Here is a 26206-nt window from a genome sequence, read left to right as displayed (position 1 = left end):
TATATTTTGATATGTTGTATTTTCACCATCATTCTGTTTGAAATATTTTCTGATTTTCCTCATGATCTTTGGTGACTCATGTTATTTAAAGATATGTTTTTTAGTTTCCAAATATTTTGTTTTTTCTAGAGACACTCTTGTTTTTAATTTCTAATTTAATTCCGTTGTGGTCAGACAACACACTCCATAAAATTTCAATTCATTAAAATGGATTGAGACTTGTTTTATGGCCCAGCATATGGTCAGTTTTTTGATAAATGTTTCATATACATTTGAAAAGAATGTGCGTTCTATGCTTTTGAATATAGTGTTATAAAAATGTCAGGTCAGGGTGGTTGATAGTGTTCAGATCTTGCATGTCCTTACTGAATTTTTGGCTAGTTGTCCTATCAGTTAGTGAGAATGGAATGTGAAAATCTCCAAGTATGGGGCCTCCCTGGTGGCGCAGTGGTTGAGAGTCCGCCTGCCAATGCAGGGGACACGGGTTCATGCCCTGGTCCAGGAAGATGCCGCAGAGCGGCTAGTCCCATGAGCCATGGCCGCTGAGCCTGCGCGTACAGAGCCTGTGCTCCGTGATGGGAGAGGCCACAACAGTGAGAGGCCCGCATACCGCAAAAAAAAAAAAATCTCCAAGCATGATGTGTGAATATTTCTGTTTTTCCCTTTATTTCTTTTTTCATATCTCCAGGATTTAATCAAGGATCTCATATTGCATTTTATTTTATTTTATTTTATTTTTTATACAGCAGTTTCTTATTAGTTATCTATTTTATCTATTAGTGTATATATGTCAATCCCAATCTCCCAATTCATCCCACCACCCCTGCCACTTTCCCCCCTTGGTGTCCATATGTTTGTTCTCTACATCTGTGTCTCTATTTCTGCCTTGCAAACCGGTTCATCTGTACCACTTTTCTAGATTCCATATATATACATTAATATATGATTTTGTTTTTTTCTTTCTGACTTCCTTCACTCTGTATGACAGTCCATAGGTCCATCCATGTCTCTACAAATGACCCACTTTTGTTCCTTTTCATGGCTGTGTAATATTCCATTGTATATATGTACCAAATCTTTTTTATCTATTTGTCTGTCGATGGGTATTTAGGTTGCTTTCGTGACCTCGCTATAGTAAGTAGTGCTGCAGTGAACATTGGGGTGCATGTGTCTTTTTGAATTATGGTTTTCTCTGGGTTATATGCCCAGTAATGGGATTTCTGGGTCATATGGTAATTCTATTTTTAGTATTTTAAGGAACCTCCATACTGTTCTCCATAGTGGCTATATCAATTTACATTCCCACCAACAGTGCAAGAGGGTTCCCTTTTCTCCACACCCTCTCCAGCATTTGTTGTTTGTAGATTTTCTGATGATGCCCATTCTAACCAGTGTGAGGTGATACCTCATTGTAGTTTTGATTTGCATTTCTCTAATAATTAGTGATGTTGAGCAGCTTTTCATGTGCTTCTTGGCCATCTGTATGTCTTCTTTGGAAAGGTGTCTATTTAGGTCTTCTGCCCATTTTTTGATTGGGTTGTTTGGTTTTTTAATATTCAGCTGCATAAGCTGTTTATATATGCTGGAGATTAATTGTTTGTCCATTGATTCGTTTGAAAATATTTTCCCCAATCTGAGGGTTGTCTTTTTGTCCTATTTATAGTTGCCTTTGCTGTGCAAAAGCTTTGAAGTTTCATTAGGTCCCATTTGTTTATTTTGGCTTTTATTTCCATTACTTTAGAAGGTGGATCAAAAAAGATCTTGCTGTGATTTATGTTAAAGAGTGTTCTTCCTATGTTTTCCTCTAAGAGTTTTATAGTGTCTGGGCTTACATTTAGGTCTCTAATCCATTTTGAGTTTATTTTTGTGTATGGTGTTAGGGAGTGTTCTAATTTCATTCTTTTACAGGTAGCTGTCCAGTTTTCCCAGCACCACTTATTGAAGAGACTGTCTTTTCTCCATTGTGTATCATTGCCTCCTTTGTCATAGATTAGTTGACCATAGGTGCTGGGTTTATCGCTGGGCTTTCTGTCCTGTTCCATTGATCTATATTTCTGTTTTTCTGCCAGTACCATATTGTCTTGATTACTATAGCCCTGTAGTCTGAAGTGAAGGAGTCTGATTCCTTCAGCTCTGTTTTTTTCCCCTCAAGAGTGCTTTGGCTATTCGGGGTCCTTTGTGTCTCCATACAAATTTTAAGATTTTTTGTTCTAGTTCCGTAAAAAATGCCACTGGTAATTTGACAGGGATTGCGTTGAATCTGTAGATTGCTTTGGGTAGTATAGTCATTTTCACAATATTGATTCTTCCAATCCAAGAACATGGTATATCTCTCCATCTGTTTGTGTCATCTTTGATTTCTTTCAACAGTGTCTTATAGTTTTCTGAGTACAGGCCTTTTACCTCCTTCGGTAGGTTTATTCCTAGGTATTTTATTCTTTTTGTTGCAATGGTGAATGGGATTGTTTCCTTAATTTCTCTTTCTGATCTTTCATTGTTAGTGTATAGGAATGCAAGAAATTTCTGTGCATTAATTTTGTATCCTGCAACTTTACAAATTCATTGATTAGCTCTAGTAGTTTTCTGGTGGCATCTTTAGAATTCTCTATGTATAGTATCATGTCATCTGCAAACAGTGACAGCTTTACTTCTTCTTTTCCACCTTGTATTCCTTTTATTTCTTTTTCTTCTCTGATTGCTGTGGCTAGGACTTCCAAAACTATGTTGAATAATAGTGGCGAGAGTGGACAGCCTTGTCTTTTTCCTGATCTTAGGGGAAATGCTTTCAGTTTTTTACCATTGAGAATGATGTTTGCTGTGATTTTGTCATATATGGCCTTTATTATGTTGAGGTAGGTTCCCTCTCTGCCCACTTTCTGGAGAGTTTTTATCATAAATGGGTATTGAATTTTATCGAAAGCTATTTCTGCATCTATTGAGATGATCATATAATTTTTATTCTTCAATTTGCTAATATGGTGTATCACATTGATTGATTTGCGTATATTGAAGAATCCTTGCATCCCTGGGATAAATCCCACTTGATCATGGTGTATGATCCTTTTAATGTGTTGTTGGATTCTGTTTGCTAGTATTTTGTTGAGGATTTTTGCATCTATATTCATCAGTGATATTGGTCTGTAATTTTCTTTTTTTGTAGTATCTCTGTCTGGTTTTGGTATCAGGGTGATGATGGTGGCCTCGTAGAATGTGTTTGGGAGTGTTCCTCCCTCTGCAATTTTTTGGAAGAGTTTGAGAAGGATGGGTGTTAGCTCTTCTCTAAATGTTTGATAGAATTCACCTGTGAAGCCATCTGGTCCTGGACTTTTGTTTGTTGGAAGATTTTTAATCACAGTTTCAATTTCATTGCTTGAGATTGGTCTGTTCATATTTTCTGTTTCTTCCTGATTCAGTCTTGGAAGGTTATACCTTTCTAAGAATTTGTCCATTTCTTTCACTTCGTCCATTTTAGTGGCATAGAGTTGCTTGTAGTAGTCTCTTAGGATGCTTTGTATTTCTGCGGTGTTCATTGTAACGTCTCCTTTTTCATTTCTAATTTTATTGAGTCCTCTCCTTCTTTTTCTTGATGAGTCTTGCTAAAGGTTTATCAATTTTGTTTATCTTCTCAAAGAACCAGCATTTAGTTTTATTGATCTTTGCTATTGTTTTCTTTGTTTCTGTTTCATTTATTTCTGCTCTAATGTTTATGATTTCTTTCCTTCTCCTAACTTTGGGTTTTGTTTGTTCTTCTTTTTCTAGTTCCTTTAGGTGTAATGTTAGATTGTTTGAGGTTTTTCTTACTTCTTGAGGTAGGATTGTATTGATATAAACTTCACTCTTAGAACTACTTTTGCTGCATCCCATAGGTTTTGGATTGTCGTATTTTCATTGTCATTTGTCTCTAGGTATTTTTTGATTTCCTCTTTGATTTCTTCAGTGATCTCTTCGTTATTTAGTAACATATTGTTTAGCCTCCATGTGTTTGTGTTTTTTACGTTTTTTTCCCTGTAACTGATTTCTAATCTCATAGCATTGTGGTTGTAAAAGGTGCTTGATATGATTTCAGTTTTCTTACATTTACCAAGGCTTGATGTGTGACCCAAGATGTGACCTATCCTGGAGAATGTTCCATGTGCACTTGAGAAGAAAGTGTAATCTGCTGTTTTTGGATGGAATGTCCTATGAATATCAGTTAAATCTGTCTGGTCTATTGTGTCATTTAAAGCTTGTGTTTCCTTATTGCTTTTCTTTCTGGATGATCTATCCATTGGTGTAAGTGAGGTGTTAAAGTCCCCCACTATTATTGTGTTACTGTCGATTTTCTCTTTTATAGCTGTTAGCATTTGCCTTATGTATTGAGGTGTTCCTATGTTAGTTGCATATATATTTATAATTGTTATATCTTCTTGGCTTGATCCCTTGATCATTATATAGTGTCCTTCCTTGTCTCTCATAACATTCTTTATTTTAAAGTCTATTTTATCTGATATGATTATTGCTACTCCAGCTTTCTTTTGATTTCCATTTGCATGGAATATCTTTTTCCATCCCCCAGTTTCAGTCGGTATGTGTCCCTAGGTCTGAAGTGGGTCTCTTGTAGACAGCATATATATGGGTCTTGTGTTTTTTTGTTTTTGTTTTTTTTTTAATTAATTCATTCATTATTTATTTTTGGCTGTGTTGGGTCTTCGTTTCTGTGCGAGGGCTTTGTCTAGTTGTGGCAAGTAGGGGCCACTCTTCATCGCGGTGCGCGGGCCTCTCACTATTGCGGCCTCTCTTGTTGCGGAGCACAGGTTCTAGACGCGCAGGCTCAGTAGTTGTGGCTCACGGGCCTAGTTGATCCGTGGCATGTGGGATCTTCCCAGACCAGGGCTCAAACCTGTGTCCCCTGCATTGGCAGACAGACTCTCAACCACTGTGCCACCAGGGAAGCCCTGGGTCTTGTTTTTGTATCCATTCAGCAAGCCTGTGTCTTTTGGTTGGAGCATTTAATCCATTCACATTTAAGGTAATTATCAATATGTATGTTCCTATGACCATTTTCTTATTTGTTTTGGGTTTGTTTTTGTAGGTTCTTTTCTTCTCTTGTGTTTCCCACTTAGAGAAGTTCCTTTTGCATTTGTTGTAGAATTGGTTTGGTGGTGCTGAATTCTCTTAGCTTTTGCTTATCTGTAAAGCTTTTGATTTCTCTGTCGAATCTGAGTGAGATCCTTGCCAGGTAGAGTAACCTTGGTTGTAGGTTCTTCCCATTCATCACTTTAAATATATCGTGCCACTCCCTTCTGGCTTGTAGAGTTTCTGATGAGAAATCAGCTGTTAACCTTATGGGAGTTCCCTTATATGTTACTGGTCGTTTTTCCCTTGTTGCTTTTAATAATTTTTCTTTGTCTTTAATTTTTGTCAATTTGATTACTTTCTGTCTTGGTGTGTTTCTCCTTGGGTTTATCCTGCCTGGGACTCTCTGCACTTCCTGGACTTGAGTGGCTGTTTCCTTTCCCATGTTAGGGAAGTTTTTGACTATAATCTCTTCAAATAATTTCTTAGGTCCTTTCTCTCTTCTTCTTCTGGGATGCCTATAATGCAAATGTTGGTGCGTTTGACGTTGTCCCAGAGGTCTCTTAGGCTGTCTTCATTTCTTTCCATTCTTTTTTCTTTATTCTGTCCCATGGCAGTGAATTTCACCATTCTGTCTTCCACGTCACTTATCCATTCTTCTGCCTAAGTTATTCTGCTGTAGATTCTTTCTAGTATATTCATTTCAGTTATTGTATCATTCATCTCTGTTTTTTTGTTCTTTAACTCTTTTAGGTGTTTGTTTTTTAATTCTTCTAGGTCTTTAAAAATTTCTTGCATCTTCTCGATCTTTCCCTCCATTCTTTTTCCAAGGTCCTGGATCATCTTCACTATCATTATTCTGAATTCTTTTTCTGGAAGATTGCCTATTTCCACTTCATTTAGTTGTTTTTCTGGGGTTTTATCTTGTTCCTTCATCTAGTACATAGTCCTCTGCCTTTTCATCTTGTTTATCTTTCTGTGAATGTGGTTTTCATTCCACAGGCTTCAGAATTGTAGTTCTTCTTGCTTCTGCTGTCTGCCCTCTGGTGGATGAGGCTATCTAATAGGCTTGTGCAACCTTCCCGATGGAGAGACTGGTGGCGGGTAGAGCTGGGTGTTGCTCTGGTGGGCAGAGCTCAGTAAAACTTTAATCCGCTTGCCTGCTGATGGATGGGGCTGGGTTCCCTCCCTTTTGGTTGTCTGACCTGAGGCAACCCAGCACTGGAGCCTACCCCGCTCTTTGGTGGGGTTAATGGCAGACTCTGGGAGGGCTCATGCCAAGGAGTACTTCCCAGAACTTCTGCTGCCAGTGTCCTTGTCCCTGCAGTGAGCCACAGCCACCCGCCGCCTCTGCAGGAGACCCTTCAACGCTAGCAGGTAGGTCTAGTTCAGTCTCCTATGGGGTCACTGCTCCTTCCCCTGGGTCCTGATGTGCACACTACTTTGTGTGTGCCCTCCAAGAGTGGAGTCTCTGTTTCCCCTAGCCCTGTCGGTGTCCTGCAATCAAATCCCACTAGACTTCAAAGTCTGATACTCTAGGAATTCCTCCTCCCGTTGCTGGACCCCCTGGTTGGGAAGCCTCACGTGGGGCTCAGAACCTTCACTCCAGTGGGTGGACTTCTGTGGTATAAGTACTCTCCAGTTTGTGAGTCACCCACCCAGGGGTTATGGGATTTGAGTTTCTTGTGATTGCGCCCCTCCTACTGTCACATTGAGGCTTCTCCCTTGTCTTTGGATGTGGGGTATCTTTTTTGGTGAGTTCCAGTGTCTTCCTGTTGATGATCGTTCAGCAGTTAATTGTGATTCCGGTGCTCTCACAAGAGGGACTGAGCACATGTCCTTCTACTCTACCATCTTGAACCAATCTCATCTGTTTTTCCCTTTAAATGATGTCAGTCTTTGCTTCATTAATTTTGAGCTCTGGTATTAAGTGCATACATACTTAATGATTATGATTATTGTCTTTTCTTGATGAACTGGCCATTTTATCATTATGAAATATTCCCCCTTTATGTTTAGTAATACGCCTTTTCTTGAATTCTATTTTGTCTGGTATTGATTTAATTACTCCAGCTGTTTGGGTAGTTATTGTTTGCATGGTATGTCTATTCTTTTATGTTAAACCTATCTGTGTCTTTAAGGTATATGTCTTCTAGACATAGAGTTGGGTCTAGTGGCCTTTTAGCTATACTTTTTTGCATTTTATATTTTAGTGGTTTCTCTAGAAATTATAACTTTTCATGGTTTACTTAAAGTTAATATTGTACCACTTCAAGTGAAATGTAAGAACCTTGCATTCATACAGTTCCATTTCCCATCATTCCATCCTTTATACTATAGTTGTCATTTTGTATTTCCTCTATATATGTTATAATCCCTATCATATAATGTTAGGATGTTTGTTTTCAACAATTACATTTTTCAGTAAATTAACAGAAAAAAATAAGTTTTATACTTAGCCACATTTACCATTTATTCATACTTACCATTTTGAGTGTTTTTCATTTATTCCTGAATATCTAAAATTTTATCTGGTATCACTTCCATCAGTTTGAAGAACTTCCTTTATCATTTATGGTACGAATCTGCTGGCAGTTAATTCTCTTAGTTTTTGGTTTATCTGACAGTGTTTTTATCTGACAATGTTTTTATTTCACCATTGGGTACTGTGATTTGTAAATCTCTCCAAAGCACTGACTCAGGTTTTATAAGCACAGTCTTGCTTATTCAACACTTTTTGGTGGATTTCTTAAGATTTTCTAATATAAGATCATGCTATGTGCAAACAGAGATCATTTTACTTCTTCCTTTCCATCCTGGATGCCTTTTATTTCATTTTCTTGATCCACATAACTTTTTAAAACAGCATTTGTCTCCTTGCTTGTTTACATATTTATTTTTATTTGTTTAAAATAATACCTCCTCTGACCTTTGTAGAAGCCTTTGGAAAAAAATTAATGAAATCATGGAGGTTATGTATGTGTGTGTGTAATACCACAGGGTCATTTCTCCAGAATAGCTTTGGTTGTATTGCTTTGTTTCACAAAACAGATTGGACAGCATCTGCAAATCCAAAGATGTAAGATTTGAAGCCATCACTCATTATTAAAATAAAATTAATAAGCTCCTATTTATATTTGCATACCTTTTTTGAAAAGTCCAACTAAAGACAATAGATTCACTTTGAAGAACAATTATATAGGATGAATCACTGTCTGTGTTAAAATTATAGGATGTACAAAATAGAATGATTCAGGGTAATGGTAGCAAAGGAAAGTGCAACCTAGTGGTTAAAAAAAAAAAAAGATAAAGTGTTTCCTTCAAATGACTTCAAACCATTTCCTGGGATGTTTAGTCTCTCCATAGAGTTCATGCCTCATTATCCTTGTTAACAGAGGCAGTGGTACAAATTATGCCGTCTTATCTGATATCCAAAAATATGTTTGGTTTTGAGGTAGATGATATTTGGCATTTATTTTGACTTCTTAGATTATTTTATCTGTGTAACTTTGGAGTCCCTGAGTGTAAAAGATAGATATCTAGGGGAAACTGCCCTAGATTCATACTAAGTAAGAGGAAGAAGCCAAGTGTATTCATTTCCCAGGCCTGCTGTAACAAATTACCACAAACATGGTGATCTAAAACAACAGAAAGTTATTTCACAGTTCTGAAGCCCACAAATCTGAAATCAAGATGTTTGCAGGGCCACACTCCCTCTGAAGGCTCTAGGGAAGAATCTTCCCCTGCCTCTTCCAGCTTCTGGTGGCTTAGTCACTCCTTGGCTTGTGGCTGCATATTACCAATCACTGCTTCTGTCTTCACGTGGTCTTCCCCCTCCTTCTCTCTTCTGTATATCTGTGTGTCTATCCTTTTTATATCTCTTGTAAGGACACTTGTCATTGGATTTAGGGCCCACCTGGTATCATCTCAAGATCCTTAATTACATCTGCAAATCCCCTTCTTCCAAACAAAGTCACATTCACAAGTTCTAGAGGCTAAGATGTAGGACATATCTCTTCGGGCGGCCACCATTCAATGCACTGTAGCAACCAAGACCTAAATATCACTCATACATAGTCCACAAAGTAAGGCAAAAATAGAAACAAAAAAGTATATGAGTTTAATTTACCGTGAGAATATTTGTATTGTCTGTTTAAAAACTCATTTTTGGGCTTCCCTGGTGGCGCAGTGGTTGAGAGTCCGCCTGCCGATGCAGGGGACACGGGTTCGTGCCCCAGTCCAGGAGGATCCCACATGCCGCGGAGCGGCTGGGCCCGTGAACCTTGGCCGCTGAGCCTGCGCGTCCGGAGCCTGTACTCCGCAATGGGAGAGGCCACAACAGTGAGAGGCCCGCGTACGGCAAAAAAAAACAAAAAAACTCATTTTTTTAAACCTAATTATACTCTTTGCATGGCTAACTTCTATTTCTTCAAAGAGGCCTTCCCTGACTACTCAATATAAATTATAAAAAAACTATATTGTCTGTAGCTTTTATAGGTTTTTTAAAAAGAGGCATTAACCTAAAATCTTCTGCCTTCACTACTGTCATCAATTCCTATCCATAAATTATAGACATGGGCTTGAATTTTCACAAATATGGCTTATCAGGTAGAGCAGAGACTACTAACTGTGATATTTTGTACATAGATAGTAGGCCCTCAATAAATACTTATTAACTGAATTATGCCTCATCTGTCCAGGAGCTCGAACAAACAAAAGTAAGCATTATCCTTGATTCTGTACTCGTTCATCCCCATATTTATTTCTTCAATAAATCCGTGTCCCTGCTTCCAAAACATACTGAATCTGACTCTGTTTCTCCACCTAGCCTACTCTAGTCCTGATCTCTTTACCTAGGCTTACAGGGCTCCATATGGCATGGCTCTTATATACTCTTTGAGTACATCAAGTATCACTTTCTTACCAGTTCACTCCATTCCACATGTTCTTTTATATTCTAGATATATCAAGTTCATTCCCACCCAAAAGCCTTTGTTCGGGCTGTTCCTTCACCTCAAATGCTCTTTCCCAGGATCTCTGTGTATTTGGCTCCTTGTAACTCAGGTCTCATATAAATCACTTTCCTGGTAACTCCATCAGCCTGTATCATAGGCTTTATCACTACCTGATATTTTCTTGTGTATTTATGTGTGCATTTATTATCTGTCTCTGTTTACTAGAATGCTTATCTGTCTTGTTCCTGGATATATTCCCTGTGCCTAGGACAATATCTGGGATATAGTAGACACCCTATAAATATTTGCTCAATAAATGAATGAGTGAATTATCATCTTGATAGATGTGAAAAAGACATAGGATCTCAAGCCAATAACCCCTCACCTTTGACAGTAGACCCAGAGAACAAATTCATGTCATGAATTCACTGTGTACTATAACCCCTATCTTTTAGACTTAACATACATTTCACCTTCATCCAAGCTTAAGGGGGGTCATAATATCAGCAATGTTAAGTGATGTACTGCAGGGTGCATGCAAAGACTAGACTGTGCTTGGCTACCGTTCCAAGTTCCTTCCCTCTGCCAGATGTGCCTGTCTTTTGCAGGCTCTCCTTGCACTCTCCCCTTTGCTTTTAAACATTCCTGATCCTAATAGTCATACTAGTGATTTTTCCATTCGTTTGAGTTCTATACCAATTCTCCTTCCACTGAATCATGGAATTTCACTGCTGAGATGAACCTTAGAACAGAGGAAGAAAAGTGTAATAGTTAAGAGTACAAGTCTGGATTTGAATCTTGGCTCCATCATTGACTAGCTGAGTAGCTTTGGGCAGTTTCTGAATTTGGTTTCTATGTTTTTAGAATGAGGATAATAATACCCACCTCATAGGATTGTTCTGAGGATAAATCTACACAAAGCACTTAACCTTGTGCCTATCATGCAGTGAATGTTTAATAAATGCCTGCTGCTTCCATTATGAGGTTGATGATATAACCAGATTTAGTGTGGTTCATCCATTCATTCAGCTAGCAGCATAGGCACTGTGCTGGGCACAGGGTTCTACTCTCAAGAAGCTCATAGTCTATTAGGGGAGAAAGAAAAGGATACAAGCTGTTCACGTTGTTGTGATAGGTGCTAATGAGGGCCTCTGACCCCTATGAGGGGTGGGGAAAGAGTGAGGCAGGGGTTGGCACAGGAGCACTTTTGTCTGCCTGCTGCTCTGTCTCAGCTGTCTTCATTTTTTCCCAAAAGGTTAGGACCTTCAGAAATTGGCACCTTTTAGAGGCCCTGGCACTCTCTCTTCCTTGGCTGTTTTAGAGCTTGCAAACCTGTCTTTAGACATAATTTAGTACAGAATTTCTGAAACGGCATCGTGAAGGACATTATATACTGCAATATGTTAATGGTTTTGTGGGTTTAAAACAAAACCCCAAGAAAGTGTTCCATGGTTCAAATAAGTTTGGAAAATGCCAGGTTATACAGAATTTCTTCCTGCAGCACTACTCCTGCCAACTTTTTAATATGCTAATGTGCATCATTAATCTCCAAGAGAGTGATATAGTTCCCAAACTTGACTTGCCTCAGAATGTCTTTAACAACTTATAGAGCTGATGTTCCTCAGAACAGTTGGAGAACCCAGGCAGGTGGCAACTGCAGATTTACATTCCAGCGTGATGTAATCCCTCAGAGTGAAAATGCCAAATTTCATTGTGGCTATTTCTTTAGTTCTACGTGGTTCATGTGAGAATGACAACTCTCAGGCAAGAATGACATGTCTTTGTTGAATTTTGACCATTTGGAGAAAGAACCTTTCTGCATGAACTATAGTACCTTTCTACTATAGGTCATCTCTTTTGTTTAGCACTTAAGAGGAATTGGTTCTATTGCTTATTCATGTACATACTGGGCATAAAATTAGATATATAACCTCTCAAGGGCTGTCTGAATGATTTACCTAGTCTGCTGAAGAAGGTAATGGAAAATTGAACATGGCTCCTTCCCCATGGCATCCTATGATGGAAAAGTTAGAAATTATTTGAGTTGGAGCTCTAGAATGAGCTATGGCCTGTATGACTTAGAGTATTCTTATTTCTGCCAAGAGAATAAAAGGTTTCTAGGTATGGTAAAGCCCCATTATAAGCACCTTAGGATATTAGAGATTTGGGAAACTTGTAGGTTCAGTTGTGTCCCCCGTGTACTTTGAACTATAATACAGGAAGTAATCACACAGATATAGGCCATGGCCTTTAGTACTCATGCCCCAGCACGAGCCCACTTAAACTGAAAATCATAATTTATGACATGGTTGTCCTTAATTCTTTATAGTTGTCCTATACATACAGTTTACCTTATTACCTGACAAGCCAAGAAAATAAATAGTAAAACCTGTGGCATATCCCCTACAGGATACTCTCTGCAATCCCAAGTATTTTTACTGAAAGTTAGGTAGTATTATCCCCCATTTTATGAATAAGGAAATATAAAATGAAACAGCTCACTCTTGGTTACCCTGCTAAGTAGAGCTAGAATTCAAGCTCAGGTCTCTCTGATCCCAGTCTGTGTTCTTTCCACACCATCATGTTGTCTCTCAGTATATCCCAAAATGCTGCTGGAATTTGAAAATCATTGCTGAAACGCAATCCAGGAGGAGACAATGCAGGTTCACCATTTTGAACTGTGGTTCTCAATAGCTTAGGGAAGACAGGCTCTAGGCTATTTCCTCCCAGTTCCCTTTGGCTAAGAGTTGACCATTCTTGGGTGAGAATAAAGTCCTTTTGGTAAACTATGATGTTTTGGAGTTAGTGTCCTTCTCTTGAAGATGAAATATGACATTTTCCCCTTACAATTGTCTCTTCTGTTCAGGACCAGGTTCTCCCACTCAGACATGCTCTGACGTCTGTAATGCATACCCTACAGTGACACAGACTCTTGGAGTTGTCTAATCTAGCTTCTTATCCCACACAGGAACATCTTAGTAGACACATCTGTGTTCTTCACTTTTCTGACCATATTACTTTTTTTTTTTTTGCGGTACGCGGGCCTCTCACTGTTGTGCCCTCTCCCATTGCGGAGCACAGGCTCCGGACGCGCAGGATCAGCGGCCATGGCTCACGGGCCCAGCCGCTCCGCGGCATGTGGGATCTTCCCGGACCAGGGCACGAACCCGTGTCCCCTGCATCGGCAGGCAGACTCTCAACCACTGCGCCACCAGGGAAGCCCTATATTACTTTTTGGTGAAGAAACCAATACACAAAAGCCTAAAGTTACTTAAATAAGGTCATGTAGCAAGGAAAGTTAGTATCCCTTTAAAGGATACCACAGAACAGAAAAGACATGTGTATATACTAAGCTGTCAGTTTCTGAACATCAAATTATAGTATATACAGATGTGGATGGACTTCTCAGCTTTTAACGATCCAGCTGTTCCTCATCACCTCTACTCATTGGTGTAGCAATACTTTGTTATACTTTTAGAGACGATTCCAACATCTAGCATTTATTGAGAGCTAAATATATGCAAGACATTTGTAAGCATAAATTTTGGGTTTAAACTCAAACCTGATTTTGAGTCCCTATTACTCACTAGCTTTGGACTTTGAACAAATCACTGAAACTCTCAAAACCTCAGTTTCCTTATCTGCAGAACGGTGATAAAGGCTACTTGCCTCAGGGCTATTGTGAAAATTAAATGAGATAACCCTAAATTACTATACTAGATTGAAATTATGACTATACACAGCCGCCTGCTCTGTTTTCAGCCCCAAGGTACTGACTTTCCTCTGCCTGTTTATCTTATTTTTTTAGTTAATTAATTTTTTATTATTATTATTTTGGCTGCTTTGGGTCTTCATTGCTGCGTGCGGGCTTTAGTTGCGGCAAGCGGGGGCTACTCTTCTTTGTGGTGCGCGGGCTTCTCATTGCAGTGGCTTCTCTTCTTGAAGAGCATGGGCTCTAGGCACACGGGCTTCAGTAGTGTGGCACACAGGCTCAGTAGTTGTGGCTTGCGGGCTCTAGTGCGCAGGCTCAGTAGTTGTGGCACACGGGCTTAGTTGCTCTGCGGCATGTGGGATCCTCCCAGACCAGGGATCGAACCCATGTCCCCTGCATTGGCAGGCAGAGTCTTAACTACTGCGCCACCAGAGGAGTCCCAAAAAGTTATTTAAAAAAATAATAATCCTAGAACCTGATGAGGCTTAATTTTGTTCTCTTAGAAAGTAGTATCTACTGTTTTTTTCAGTACTTTTTGAGATTCGTATTAGTTTAGAAGTTATAAGTGGTTTTTTTTGTATTTTTTAAATAGGAAAATTGGAGCTTTTAGTTTCTCCTAAGTTTCATCATTCATCCAAAAATTCTTGGGATCATTGCTTTCAGAAGGCATTATCATTATTTAACTTCTCTGTTCCTAGGAATATCTAAGCAGTATTAATATCTCTAGTATCCACAGTATTCAAGGGGGAATTTTCTACTGGACTGTAAACTCTTGAGGACGAGAACAATGTTTTCCACATCTTTGTGTCCTACTCTGAGCCTAGAAGAATTATGTATATTTATGCAGTAGATATTTAATTAATGTTGAATAAATGAGTGAATTAATTCTAAACATGGTCAGATCCTGAAAAGGATGCTAAAGCTCTAATAAAAACCTAGGGTGAGGGGGAGAATGATAGGAGTATGACACCTTCCCATGTCATTAATTTCCTTGACACATGGGCAAGTCACAATTTCTCTGACCTCAAGTTAGAGTTATACTAATTATCTCCAAGCGTTCTTCCAGATTTGAAATTCTATAAATAATCAGCTTTTTACTGAATGTTGTAATGTTTTAAGGGACATGTTATAGCCTAAATATCCAAATCTGTGTGAAAATGAACTAACTTATAATTATCAGATACATTTGAAATCAGAGCAAGGCTGTTGAATTCCCAAAAGAAGCGTGGCAGTTTTATTTTCTTGTTAAGAAATTTAAAACTTAATTAGATCTTGGCTAGTGCCTCTATAAGAGCTAGTTTATGGAGCTTGGTATAGTAGTTGCAGAAAAGTGACAGTTCCATAAAATATACCTAGAATGAGTGTAGCTGTATATAAAGTATGATTTGAGGAACGTCAGAAGGACATTGCCAACCATAAATACCTTCCCTACTTAACTTTCTTGCTTATAACAAATTACTACAAATTTGCAGCTTAAAATACCACCTATTTATCCCCTAGTTTCTATAAGTCAGGGTCTGAGCATAGCATAACTGGGTTCTCTGCTCAGAGTCTTAACAAGGCAGAAATCAAGACATCAGTAGGACTGCTTTCTCATCTGGAGTTCATAGTCCTCTTCCAAGCTCACCTGGGTTCTTGGCAGAATTCATTTCCTTTTGGTTGTAGGAATGATGTCCCTTTTTCTTGCTGGCTGTCACTCGCAGCAGACTGCTGCAGTTCCTTGCCATGCGGCCCTCTCACAGGCCCTCTTACAATATGGCAGCTCACTTCTTCAAAGCCAGCAGGAGAATCTCTTTCCCCAGTGTGCTGAGATGGGTTCTTATATAACTGTAATCATGGGAGTGACTATCCCATTACCTTTTCCATGTAAAGTAACCTAATCACAAGAGTGGTATCACATCCTATTCACAGGTCCTGCCCACATTCAAAGAGAGGAGATTTTACAGGGTGTGGGGATGTTGAGAACCATCTCAGAATTCTACTCACCATACCAGAAATTACCACCATTCTGTTCTTTGAGGACTTCTGAAGATATGGACATTTTAACTGATCTAAGCCATGTTATCTAAAAAGACGTTAAGAATGGCAGTCATAAAATTTTAGGGCTAGAAAAGAGCTTAGAAATCATTTTACTTAAACCCTTGGTTTATTCTTTTAACCTCTTTGTTTACACTTGAAGGAAAATGACTTGCTCAAATCACAGCTAGTGAGATGCAAAACTGAGACCAGAGATTCAGGTTCACTCACTTCCATACCACTGTTCTCTTTAGTACGCGGGATCCACTGCCACGAGAAGGACCTAGAGAATTCTGCTGGGGACTCAGTGCTTTTATGAGAAGGCAGAAATAGGGAAAAGTTCACAGCAAAAATGTATGGGAGAGCATCCCCAGACAGCCATAGAACGAAGGCAGGAAATGGGAATGTCATAAAGACGTGTGGGGAAGAGGTTATGGGAAAAAAGCTCCTATTTTATAAATTCTTTTAAAGTTTGTGGAGGCAAGCCCCTATGCTTCAGTTTGTTATTGCATTTTGTAAAAACATTTATGTGTGAAGAAGAGTGTTGGCCAGGATTTCATTCATTTAAGACAAAGTCATCTATTTTTTAAACACAATTATTCATGATGTAGGCAGGGAAGCTCAAATTCTGAAAGAAATGTTTGCTTCATGAGGCACTTTCTCTGCAGAGACCTGATTTTTTTCCCCTAATTTAAAGTTACTTAGCAATTCTAAAGATTGATTCTGGCTTAACTATGTTGCTTTGAATATGTTGTGATTTAGTAAAATTATATATAAGTACCCCAAGGAGGAAGGGAGCTGCTTTAGGGATTCATGATTACCACTGGGGGAGAGAGGAGAGTGAGGGTAGGATAAACTGCCAAAACATCCTCTTAAATAGATAAGTGAGAACATCAGCCAACATTACATCCTACTATGAAAAGGATCAGAAAGGAATTATACCAACTGGGGAAATATAGAGATTACTTTTTAACGCATGTGCTGCTTTTGGGGGGCTTAAGGGGTTACTACCCTTAGAAGCCTCTGAAGTTTTTATAAGACACTTGTTAAGGTGAAGAGTATTTAGCCTTTTGGCATAATTTCAGCAAACTGAACTTAAATATCTCAGTTGCTTTCAACTTTAGCCATCAGAGATTCAGACTCTGTTGAAGCTGACAACCATAGCCCACCAAAGAAGTAATTTTGTAAAGGGGAGATAAAAGGCACTTCCTCCTCAAGATTGAGGTTAGAATAATATGAGAAAGTGGTTATCTAAATAATGATACATCCTCTTGGTGGAATACTATGCAGCTGTTAAAAAGAACTGTTTATGTATTGGAATGGAATTATTTCTTAGATATATTGTTAAATGAGTCAAGCAAAACCATTTAATATACCACAATTTTGTGGGAGGAAGTGAAGAATAAATATTTGATTTTATATCTATAAAATATTTCTGGGGAAACTGGAGATATTGGTTGCCTCTGGACAACTAGGGGGCGGGGGTATAAGTTTGGGAGGGAGATTTCAGCCCTTTTATACCATTTGAATTTGAAACAGCTGAATGTATTATCTAATGAAAAATAACTTTTTAAAATAAAAAGTAATGAAAATTTAAAGAGTCCAAGAGGGAAAAGCAAGTTAATATGGTAAATTGGTCTCCAAATAAGACCTGGCTGTGTTGTAAAGGTTTCCCTGCAAGGAGACTTGACTGGCCTCCTGCAAAATCTCGTCCCCACCTGCACCTCTGTTCTAGCTCTCTAGTCAGGCATTAGCATCCTTTCCTGCTTTCAGTACTTTACTCAGACCCCCACCCCCCATCACCTACTATTGTACCTGCCAACTCTGGAGCAGTATGTCTCTTTAATCCTTTAGAATTAGGATCCAAAATGTACCTCCAACGAAGTACAGACTATTCCACTGTGACCCATATGTGTCTGTTAATGTCTGATAGTTCTCCTATGTACTCCTCCATCTTAATGGTTTGTATAGTTTCCCCCACAGAACTGTGATTGCCCTCTGAGCGTGGCACCTGAAACCACTGCCTAATGGTACTGATAGAAATGCTTGCCCTTTGTGGACAAAATGTGTTGAGCGTTTTTAATGACGCCAGATACAATACTGGACAATGGCAATAAACCTTACTGTAAATCAGTTTTACTAGATTAATCATGTAAGCCCATTGAAGCAGTCATCTGGGATGATGCTCTGAGATTCAGAAAACCTGACCACAGGTTTTCTCTGTGGCATATACCAGTATTTACGAGCCAGGATCACCAGCATCACCTCTGACGGTGGACTGCCTGAGCACACAGAGGGGGTCAACCTGCCTGCAGCTCAGAAGCACCGTGTGGAACACAGAATTTTTATATTTTTCATTATTAGTATACTGCATTGCTCTTCGTTCCTTAAATTGCTTGTCATCCTAAATATTGTCCTTTCCTCCCCACCCACACCCCTTCAGTCAGGCTGAAATGTGTATGTTGTATTAGCCAAAGTATCTCGGAAGAAGATGCAAAAGAAAGGACAGGTGCTTTTTAAAGGAAAATCCTTCCCCCGTCCCCGCCTTCCCCAAAGCCATCTAGGTATGGATTTAAGAAACTAGGACCTCTGCATCATAAGCCCTTCCAAAGCTGAAGCAGAAATGTCTTCCCTTACTTAACCTTGGCAGTCACCAGCCAGCTTTTGATTTTCTCCACTGCAGTCCAGGAAGACAGGAGTAATCACATGGCCACACAGCTAGAGACTGTCAACCCAACGTGGCATATCACCTTTCTAAACATCTTTGCATTAGGAAGAGACAGGCAGTTCCTAACTGGGTCACACTGTCCGTAGGTCTATCTATGCATCAGAGGCATAGAAGCTCCCAGGGCCACCTTTGTTTCATATGCTTTTCACTGGGTTGCATTTTAATAAACTTCTTTAAGTTCTTAAAATTGTCAGTATGCATTCCAAGGGAATGCTAATGTATAGGGCAATCAGATCTGTGGTTACACTATAATGCTGGCTCTTCACAACCCCTAGTTGTTACTCACTTATTCGTCCCTGCCCACTAGCAAGGAGTAATCCCCAACTTGGCTTTTCTTTCATCTGAGCTCTTTCTCTTGTTTAGAGTGACAGATTCATGGGAATTCCCTGGCGGTCCAGTGATTAAGACTCCGCGCTTTCACTGCCGAGGGTGTCGGGGAACTAAGATCATGCAAGTCATGAGGTTCGGCCAAAAATAAACAAGAGTGACAGATTCATGGGGGGATCTGTTGTCCATATAAGGGATCGAGTGGATCCAGTGTGTATAGGGAAAAGAGCATTGGCTGGAAGTCAGAAGACCCAGATTCTAGACGCAGCTGTGCTACTAGTTAGCTTTGTGACCCTGAGCCAGTTATTCAAATTCTCTGCATTTTACCTTTCGTCTGAGGTCTCTTCCAGTTCTAAGATTCTGATTCCAAGTGGATGTTTGGGCTCTTATCCCTCCAGAACTCTCCTTTCCTCTGTTCAACTACTGTTGTGAATACTTTTATGTAATATAGCTTCTGACATTATAGTCACACAAACTCAGTATGTGTTTCTGTCTGAGGCTGAATTGTCCAGTCATGGACTGTGCCAGAGAGTAAATTGGGGGTCCTGGCACAATTCAGATTCTGCCTGGACTTTTCAAAAAGCCAGATGGTTAACACATTTTTGAGTGCCAATGCAGCACGCTTCTGCAAATTCCTTCCCACCCCAATCTAGTAGAAATCACCCAATCTCATGTCCATCTATTGTTCAGGCAGCTGGACCAGATTTGTACCAAAGGAATAGATAGGTCTTGGAAACGTAGGCTTCTCCAGGGTGACTTCATGCTCCATAGAGACATCTTTCAGATCAGAACCCCAACCATCAATCAATTAGCATCATGAAATAAGGGAGGCCCAAATTCCAGTACCAACTGGGAAGTTGAGATCTGGGGCAGAGGGAGTGAGGGATTGTTCTCCTTGCTGTGATTTAATTATGGCTTTGTGGTTCAGAGATGTGGAAGCAAATCTGAATGAGCCAACTCTCAGGACCAGCTGTCAAGCACTTGGCTTGTAATCTGCTGTCATCCTACTTGTCCCAAGTGCTCTTGGCTGTACAGCTCACCAGCCAGTTTAATGTTTGTTTCCTCCACTGCTCTGATTCACACCCTGGGGGCTTATCTGAGGATCTTGGACTGTGAAAGGGCAACCCAGCCAGGCTCTTTGCTGGCTGGTAACATCCCAGTGGTTTGAATAACTTAGCTCCTGTAGTACAGATGGCATCAGAGCCCTCTCCATGTGAGATGGAACATATTCTGTAACTGTTCTGTCAAGAGATGGTATTTGTAATGAGGGATTCCTGACAGTGGCTTCCAGAAGTCCCTATTCTACAACCACTTAGTACCACTTTAATGAGCTTTCCACTAAAAAAAAAAAAAAAAAGCCAAGAGCTCTCACTGACATTCTTGGATATTATTTAGTTAATGGTTTATTTAGAGGAAAGAGTCTATCTTCATGGGGAAAAAGATAGGCACTTGGAGCATCAAGAAGAATTAGCACTACTATATAGCACAGGGAACTCTACTCAGTGCTCTGTGGTGATCTAAATGGGAAGGAAATCCAAAAGAGAGGGGATATATGTATATGTGTAGCTGATTCACTTTGCTGTACAGTAGAAACTAACACAACATTGTAAAGCAACTATACTCCAATTTTAAAAAAAGAATTGGCAATAGGCACTCTGCCCTGAGAAAATGGAACTGGGAAAGAGAAAAAGAGGGTACTTATCAGTTATAACAGGTGTGGTATTGGTGTGAAAAAGGCATGGTTAACAAACATTGGCAGCGAAAGGAATGGTTAACATAAAGCATTCATGTTTATCTACATAGAACAGGTTTTGAGCCACTTCTCAGGACACATTTCTGTGGCTGCAAAGGGTAATTCAGTAAATGATCACAGTTTGAGAGCATCCAGTGTCTTCTGATCTGATTCTCTTTTCACTGAGCAATCTTCTGAGGTGAACTGAGTTTCCTTAGTAGATTTTCCTACTGAGAAGTATAATGGCCAGCTGTCATCAGTTTAGTTCTCTTAACAGTTACTATTTTCATTGTAAATTGGCCTTCTGGTTTCTCCTCTTTCCCCGGGCCATTTAGTTAGCAGGAATCAGTTCTTCCTGAGCCGACTGAGAGAATCAAGTGTCTAGACCTACGAGGCTAAGTTTCTAAACCCTAGAATTTCTACAGTCTAGTAGAGGCCCCCCATCTCCCCCATCAGCACTTAACCACATCTCGTGAACATCCACACAATAATATATTCTGCTTAAATCTTTTAGTTCCAAGGGATGTTGATTCCTCTTTCACTCTCACATCCCGGGAAGAGGGGCGGTATGAGCAGTAACCTAAAGCTGCAGGAGGAGGAATCTGACTCTTCCCGCTCTCGTGAGCAGCCTAGTCCCCCTCCAGCCAGAGGCTGTGGACACTAAGGTACAGCCCAGCTTGTGGCCTTTATACCTTTCTTCTGCCCTTCGCCACACAAGATCTTCAGCTGTTTCTGTGTACCTCCACCCCTATCCCTCACCCTCAGATTCTAGAAAACGCCAATAAACCATTCTTTGCACTACTAAGCCACCTCAGCAGCTATCCTGTGGCATCCCCTCATTTGAATATGAGAATATTATACCTAAAGAGATCAGGTGACTCCACCACAGCAAGTTGATGAAGCCAGGACTAGAGCTCAGGTCTTGTGACTTGCAAGCAGTTTTTCTACTGCGTCTCCTTGCTCCTCTGAATTGTTCTGGCATTTGTATCAGCTGACCTCAGGGGCCCTGTGCTGAATATAATGGACGCTATAGAGGTGAAGTGAAAGAGCAAATGCAGAAAAAAAATGACAAGAAAGAACTGAAATTATAGGAATGAATAAGCAGAGAAGGCACACTGCCTTTAGTTTAAGTTCACATTGCTTCTAGAAGAATCTAATCTGAGGTTTATAGATATGAACACTTCATTGCTGGTTGGTTCATAAATAGAAATTCATCTTTTTCTTTCCTCTGAGTTTTACCTCACTTAAGAGTGTGTCTATAAGCAATAACATAATTTATAGATGTAGCTGGATCAGGCTTGAGGATAAATGGCAGAGAAGGCAGGGGAAATTGCCTAGTCCTTCCTGGCTTGTTTTTTGTGAGAACCCAGTTCTCACGTGATTGCTAGTGTTTAACAGTAAATGTCAGAGAAAGAAAAAATGGCAAGAGAGAAGAGATTTTCTGATGAGATCTGGAAAAAGATAAAAACAAAGAGACTGTATTGATCTAGTGAGATGGGGCCACTGCTTCTCCCAAGGGGCACAGTTGGGAAAGACAAAGTGGCTGATGGAAAACCTGTTGGGAGGAAGGGCAGGAGCTCAGCCATGCAGATTCTCCACTGTCAGTCAGTAATGGGTGGGTGAAGCCTCAGTACACTCAGACAAGTCTCCTTGTTCCCCCCTTCCCCATCCTTTCTCTGCCTCATTATTTCCTTGACTTTTTGTTATTGTGTCCTTTCCAGTGGGAGGGAAATGCCAAGACAGAGACTGTCAGGCATTCTTTATTTTTTTTCAAGGCACTCTTCTGGTAATAATTTATTAGAAAAGCCACCACTGCATGCTGAAGACTTAGAATTCCATCCTTAAATATTATGTGGATTTTCACTTTCTAAATTTTTATTGTGGTAAAATATATATAACAAAAGTTGCCATTTAAACCATTTTTAAGTATGTAAGTCAGTGGCATTAATTACATTCACAGTGTTGTACCATCACCACTATTTCCAAAACTTTTCCATCACCCCAAACAGAAAATCTGTACCGATTAACCACTAACTCCCCAGCCCCTTGTAACCTCCAATCTACTTTCTCTATAAATTTAGTATCAGGCATTCTTACTTAATTATATATACCTCCTAAACTGTGGCAGCAGTAGAAAGAAAATGGAATCTGAAGTGAAAAGGAAAGGGGGTTATGGATTAAAAACTGAATTATCATTTTCTTAAATGTGATGTAAATACACTTGAAAATTTTTTATTGTGACTGAATAGTTTTATCCTTCCATTCAGAGAAAGCAAAATGAAAGTCCCTCTGCTGTGCTAACTCAACATCTTTCTTCTTTCAGTAACCATGCAGCAGGTGGCCAGGACAGTGGCTAAAGTGGAACTCTCAGATCACGTGTGTGATGTGGTGTTTGCGCTCTTTGACTGTGATGGTGAGTGGGGCCCTCTGGAGTCCGGCGGAAAAACCAAGCCTTACTGCCCTTGAAGTAGACACTTTTATGATGGAGCCTTGCAGCCAGCTCCAGGGTACCAGCCTAGACTGCTTCAACTTCCCCATTTCCCACATCAGTAGCTCAGCCCTCAGACTCATGACATTGAGAAATATCACCCCTGGTCCTGGTTTGTGTTCTCCATTTCTTCTTATAATTCTAATTTGCCTGTAGGCCTAAATTCATTTATGACCCTAAGGATCTTAAAAATAAAAACAAGGGAATTCCCTGGTGGTCCAGTGTTTAGGACTCCCCGCTTCCACTGCAGGGGGCACAGGTTCGATTCCTGGTTGGGGAACTAAGATCCCGCATGCTGTGTGACATGGCCAAAAAAAAAAAAAAATTAGACCCAGCTTACTGCTTAGTAGATAGGAGCACTTGAATATTTGAATGTCTCTAGGAAGAAGATGGTACTGGTCACTCCACCACCCAGGGCACATTTCAGTCATTTACAACCCATCATAGCATTCCAGCTGCACACCAAGCTCTGTTGTGTCTGTGAGCACTCTGCAGTTTATTTAGCCCATTTAAGAGATCCTGGTTCTGCTCTGGCCTTATTTCTCAGCTATGTTGGCTGATACAATGATGATAATATTAACAATGGAGGCTCACAGTTTTTTCTCTCTCTCTTTTTTTTTTGTCTTAAATTTATTTATTTTTACTTTATTTTTATTGGAGTATAGTTGATTTACAATGTTGTATTAGTTTCAGGCATGCAGCAAAGTGAATCAGTTATACATACACATCTATCCACCCTGATGGTATTTCAAGGGACAAAGTCATTTTTATCTCTTTATTCTCAACACCTAGCACAGGACCTGACATATATATTCTCATTCAACTTCTGTCACACTACACGGAACTATCACTGAGTTGCAATTGGAAACATCAAGGACAGTACAAACCAGTTCATTTTTAACCAAGAGAATTGAGTTTGGCTGTGAGAGAGCGCTAGGCTTTGGGACCTACATGATGTGAGCAATGGAATTGTCTCATGTCTTTGTTCCAAGGCTGTCACTTATCCCTGTTGTGTTTGCCTCTTCTTCTAGGCAACGGAGAGCTGAGCAATAAGGAATTTGTTTCTATCATGAAGCAACGGCTGATGAGAGGCCTGGAGAAGCCCAAAGACATGGGTTTCACCCGCCTCATGCAGGCCATGTGGAAATGTGCACAGGAAACTGCCTGGGACTTCGCTTTGCCCAAACAGTAACCCAGAACTGCACGAGGAGCCGCGCCTCCAGGCCAAGCACCCTGGCCCCTTGGGCAGAGCCTTGGCACAGTCCTCCCCGCTGCTGCTTCCGGAAGTAGTGCTCCCCTCCTCCTGGGAATGATCTCAGGACTCATCAAGTTTCCCCTCTCCCAGTGTTCTGATAGGCCCTGGTTCTAAACCAGTGATTCTCCCTAGAGGTCCTCAAAAACATGAGCAGGTCCTAAAAGCGCAGACCTTTGGCACGTTCGACAGTACTACCCATTCAAGCACCCTACAGACAAAGAATGCGGGACCCATCCATGTACCTGCCAACCCTGGGAAACACCCATTTCTTGAGTCATCTTGGTGTGGATTTATATTAACAAGAACATTCCTTGCTTCTCCTCCTGCTCGTGTTTTTTAAGCTACAAATTGGGAAAACCTCTGGCAGAAAAAGGAAATCAGTGATGAATGATAACGAGGATGACCCAGGCACCCTGAGCTGGTGGGAAGCCTGGGCCAGAGGAAGGATCTGTGTCAGTCCCCAGGGTGGCTCTGAGGCAGTGTGCACAGTGGGAATGGAGCAAGATTAGGAATTTAAAGTAGCTGCTGCATGGCTCTCTCCACTCCCTTCTTTTCCTCTCAGGCTCCCTAAGAAGACTCCAGCACAACTGTGCTTATTAAATGAGCGGCAGTGATTAAGCTCATGGCCCCTGCGAGTGCCATTTCCCCTCCAGGCGTGTGCCTCTGAAGCTGAGTCCTGGCTCAGAGCCTGTCGGCCCTGTCTTAAACACTTGTAAAATAGCACTTTAATTATAACGGTTTGCAGTAAAGCCCCACCAACCACCGCCAAAGGATCTTGTCTCCTTTATTTTAGGGTCCTCTGGGGCCCTTTTCATTTCACTTCTCCACTGGCTTTGAGATCCTAGCAGCAGACCTGTTTTCTTTCCACCAGAGCCTGGTCCTTCCTGTTGAGAAGGCACTTTAAGCATAAACAAAACGGGCATTTGGAGGTTAGTGGTGGCATTTTCCAGCAAGGTTTGGATAGCATTTCATCCTGGACCAAGGCTACCAGGTCCAATGTAGTCCTTGATTACTCATGCCCCACGAGAAGGAACCAAGACAGGGTGGTGGGGGATATGAGACATCATCTGGTACGGTGGACCTAAGTGTTAAGAACCATAGCAACCGGGAATTCCCTGGCAGTCCAGTGGTTAGGACTCTGCCTTCTCACCGCTGAGGGCCCAGGTTCAGTCCCTGGTCGGGGAACTAAAATCCCAGAAGCCGCACAGCATGGCCAAGAAAAAGAAAAAAGAAATGAACCATAGCAACCAGTGTTTTATGTGGATTCAACTCTGCCACTAACTCAGTGTGACCTTGAGCAAGCAAGCAATTTCCCATGTTTTCTCAACTATAAAATGACAGATAGGGTTGAGCTTAATGGGCTTAGAGGTTTCTTCCAAGTCCAGAAACCTCTCCTTCAGCTCTTCTCCAGAATTCCTACAACCTCCAGAACCTCCAGGTAGTGCTCCTTGGCACGATAGGGTCTCGCATCCAATGTAATAGCACCACCACACCAAAAACCCAGTGCTTCCTGCAAGGCCTAGAAGTTGGTAGGGAGTGTTTATCAGGCAGAGAAGAGCAGAGACATAGGTCTGCACCTGTGGCTCCACAAGGACAGTACTAACCCCAGCATTTCTCCAGAGCAATTTAATAACCTCACTTCTAACATCCTTTCTGGGAGCAGATTAGATTATCTCTCAAAGGAGCTCCCCACTCGTGCACCTCATCTATCTTCCACTGTTTCCTTTCTTGTGGCACGTATTCCTGGCACCCAAGTGTAGCCTTTGCCTTGCTCATTGCCCCAGGGCTGAGGCATCAGCAAAATGTGAGCTTTTTCTAAAATTTGTCCCATAATCCCCAAATCACTCTTTTCCCCAATCCTCATTTCTCCAGCCTGAAAGAGAAGTCCCTTTCAGAGCCTCTGTGGGGCATTCACTCCCTCACCAGGAGAGACCTGCC

General features: G+C 40.6%; 1 protein-coding gene across 4 annotated transcripts in view; it reads left to right on the top strand.

Annotated features, from left to right (window-relative positions):
• Positions 1-25032, top strand: part of MICU1 (mitochondrial calcium uptake 1) — a 225502-nt gene extending 200470 nt beyond the window's left edge. For all 4 annotated transcript variants that reach the window (XM_022590840.3, XM_022590841.2, XM_089897638.1 and 1 more), the window contains 2 exons: positions 22849-22938; positions 24045-25032. In XM_022590840.3, the coding sequence (XP_022446548.1) occupies positions 22849-22938; positions 24045-24205 (251 nt within the window). In that variant the 3' untranslated portion in view covers positions 24206-25032. The remainder of the gene's footprint in view (positions 1-22848; positions 22939-24044) is intronic.
• The last annotated feature ends 1174 nt before the right edge of the window (positions 25033-26206 follow it).

The sequence above is a fragment of the Delphinapterus leucas genome, chromosome 16 (genome assembly GCF_059928025.1).
Source record: "Delphinapterus leucas isolate spDelLeu-1000000601 "Yukka" chromosome 16, BTC_Dleu_Yukka2, whole genome shotgun sequence".
Taxonomy (NCBI): domain Eukaryota; kingdom Metazoa; phylum Chordata; class Mammalia; order Artiodactyla; family Monodontidae; genus Delphinapterus; species Delphinapterus leucas.
Note: the sequence above shows the minus strand (reverse complement) of the source record. Positions and strands in the feature narration are given on the sequence as shown.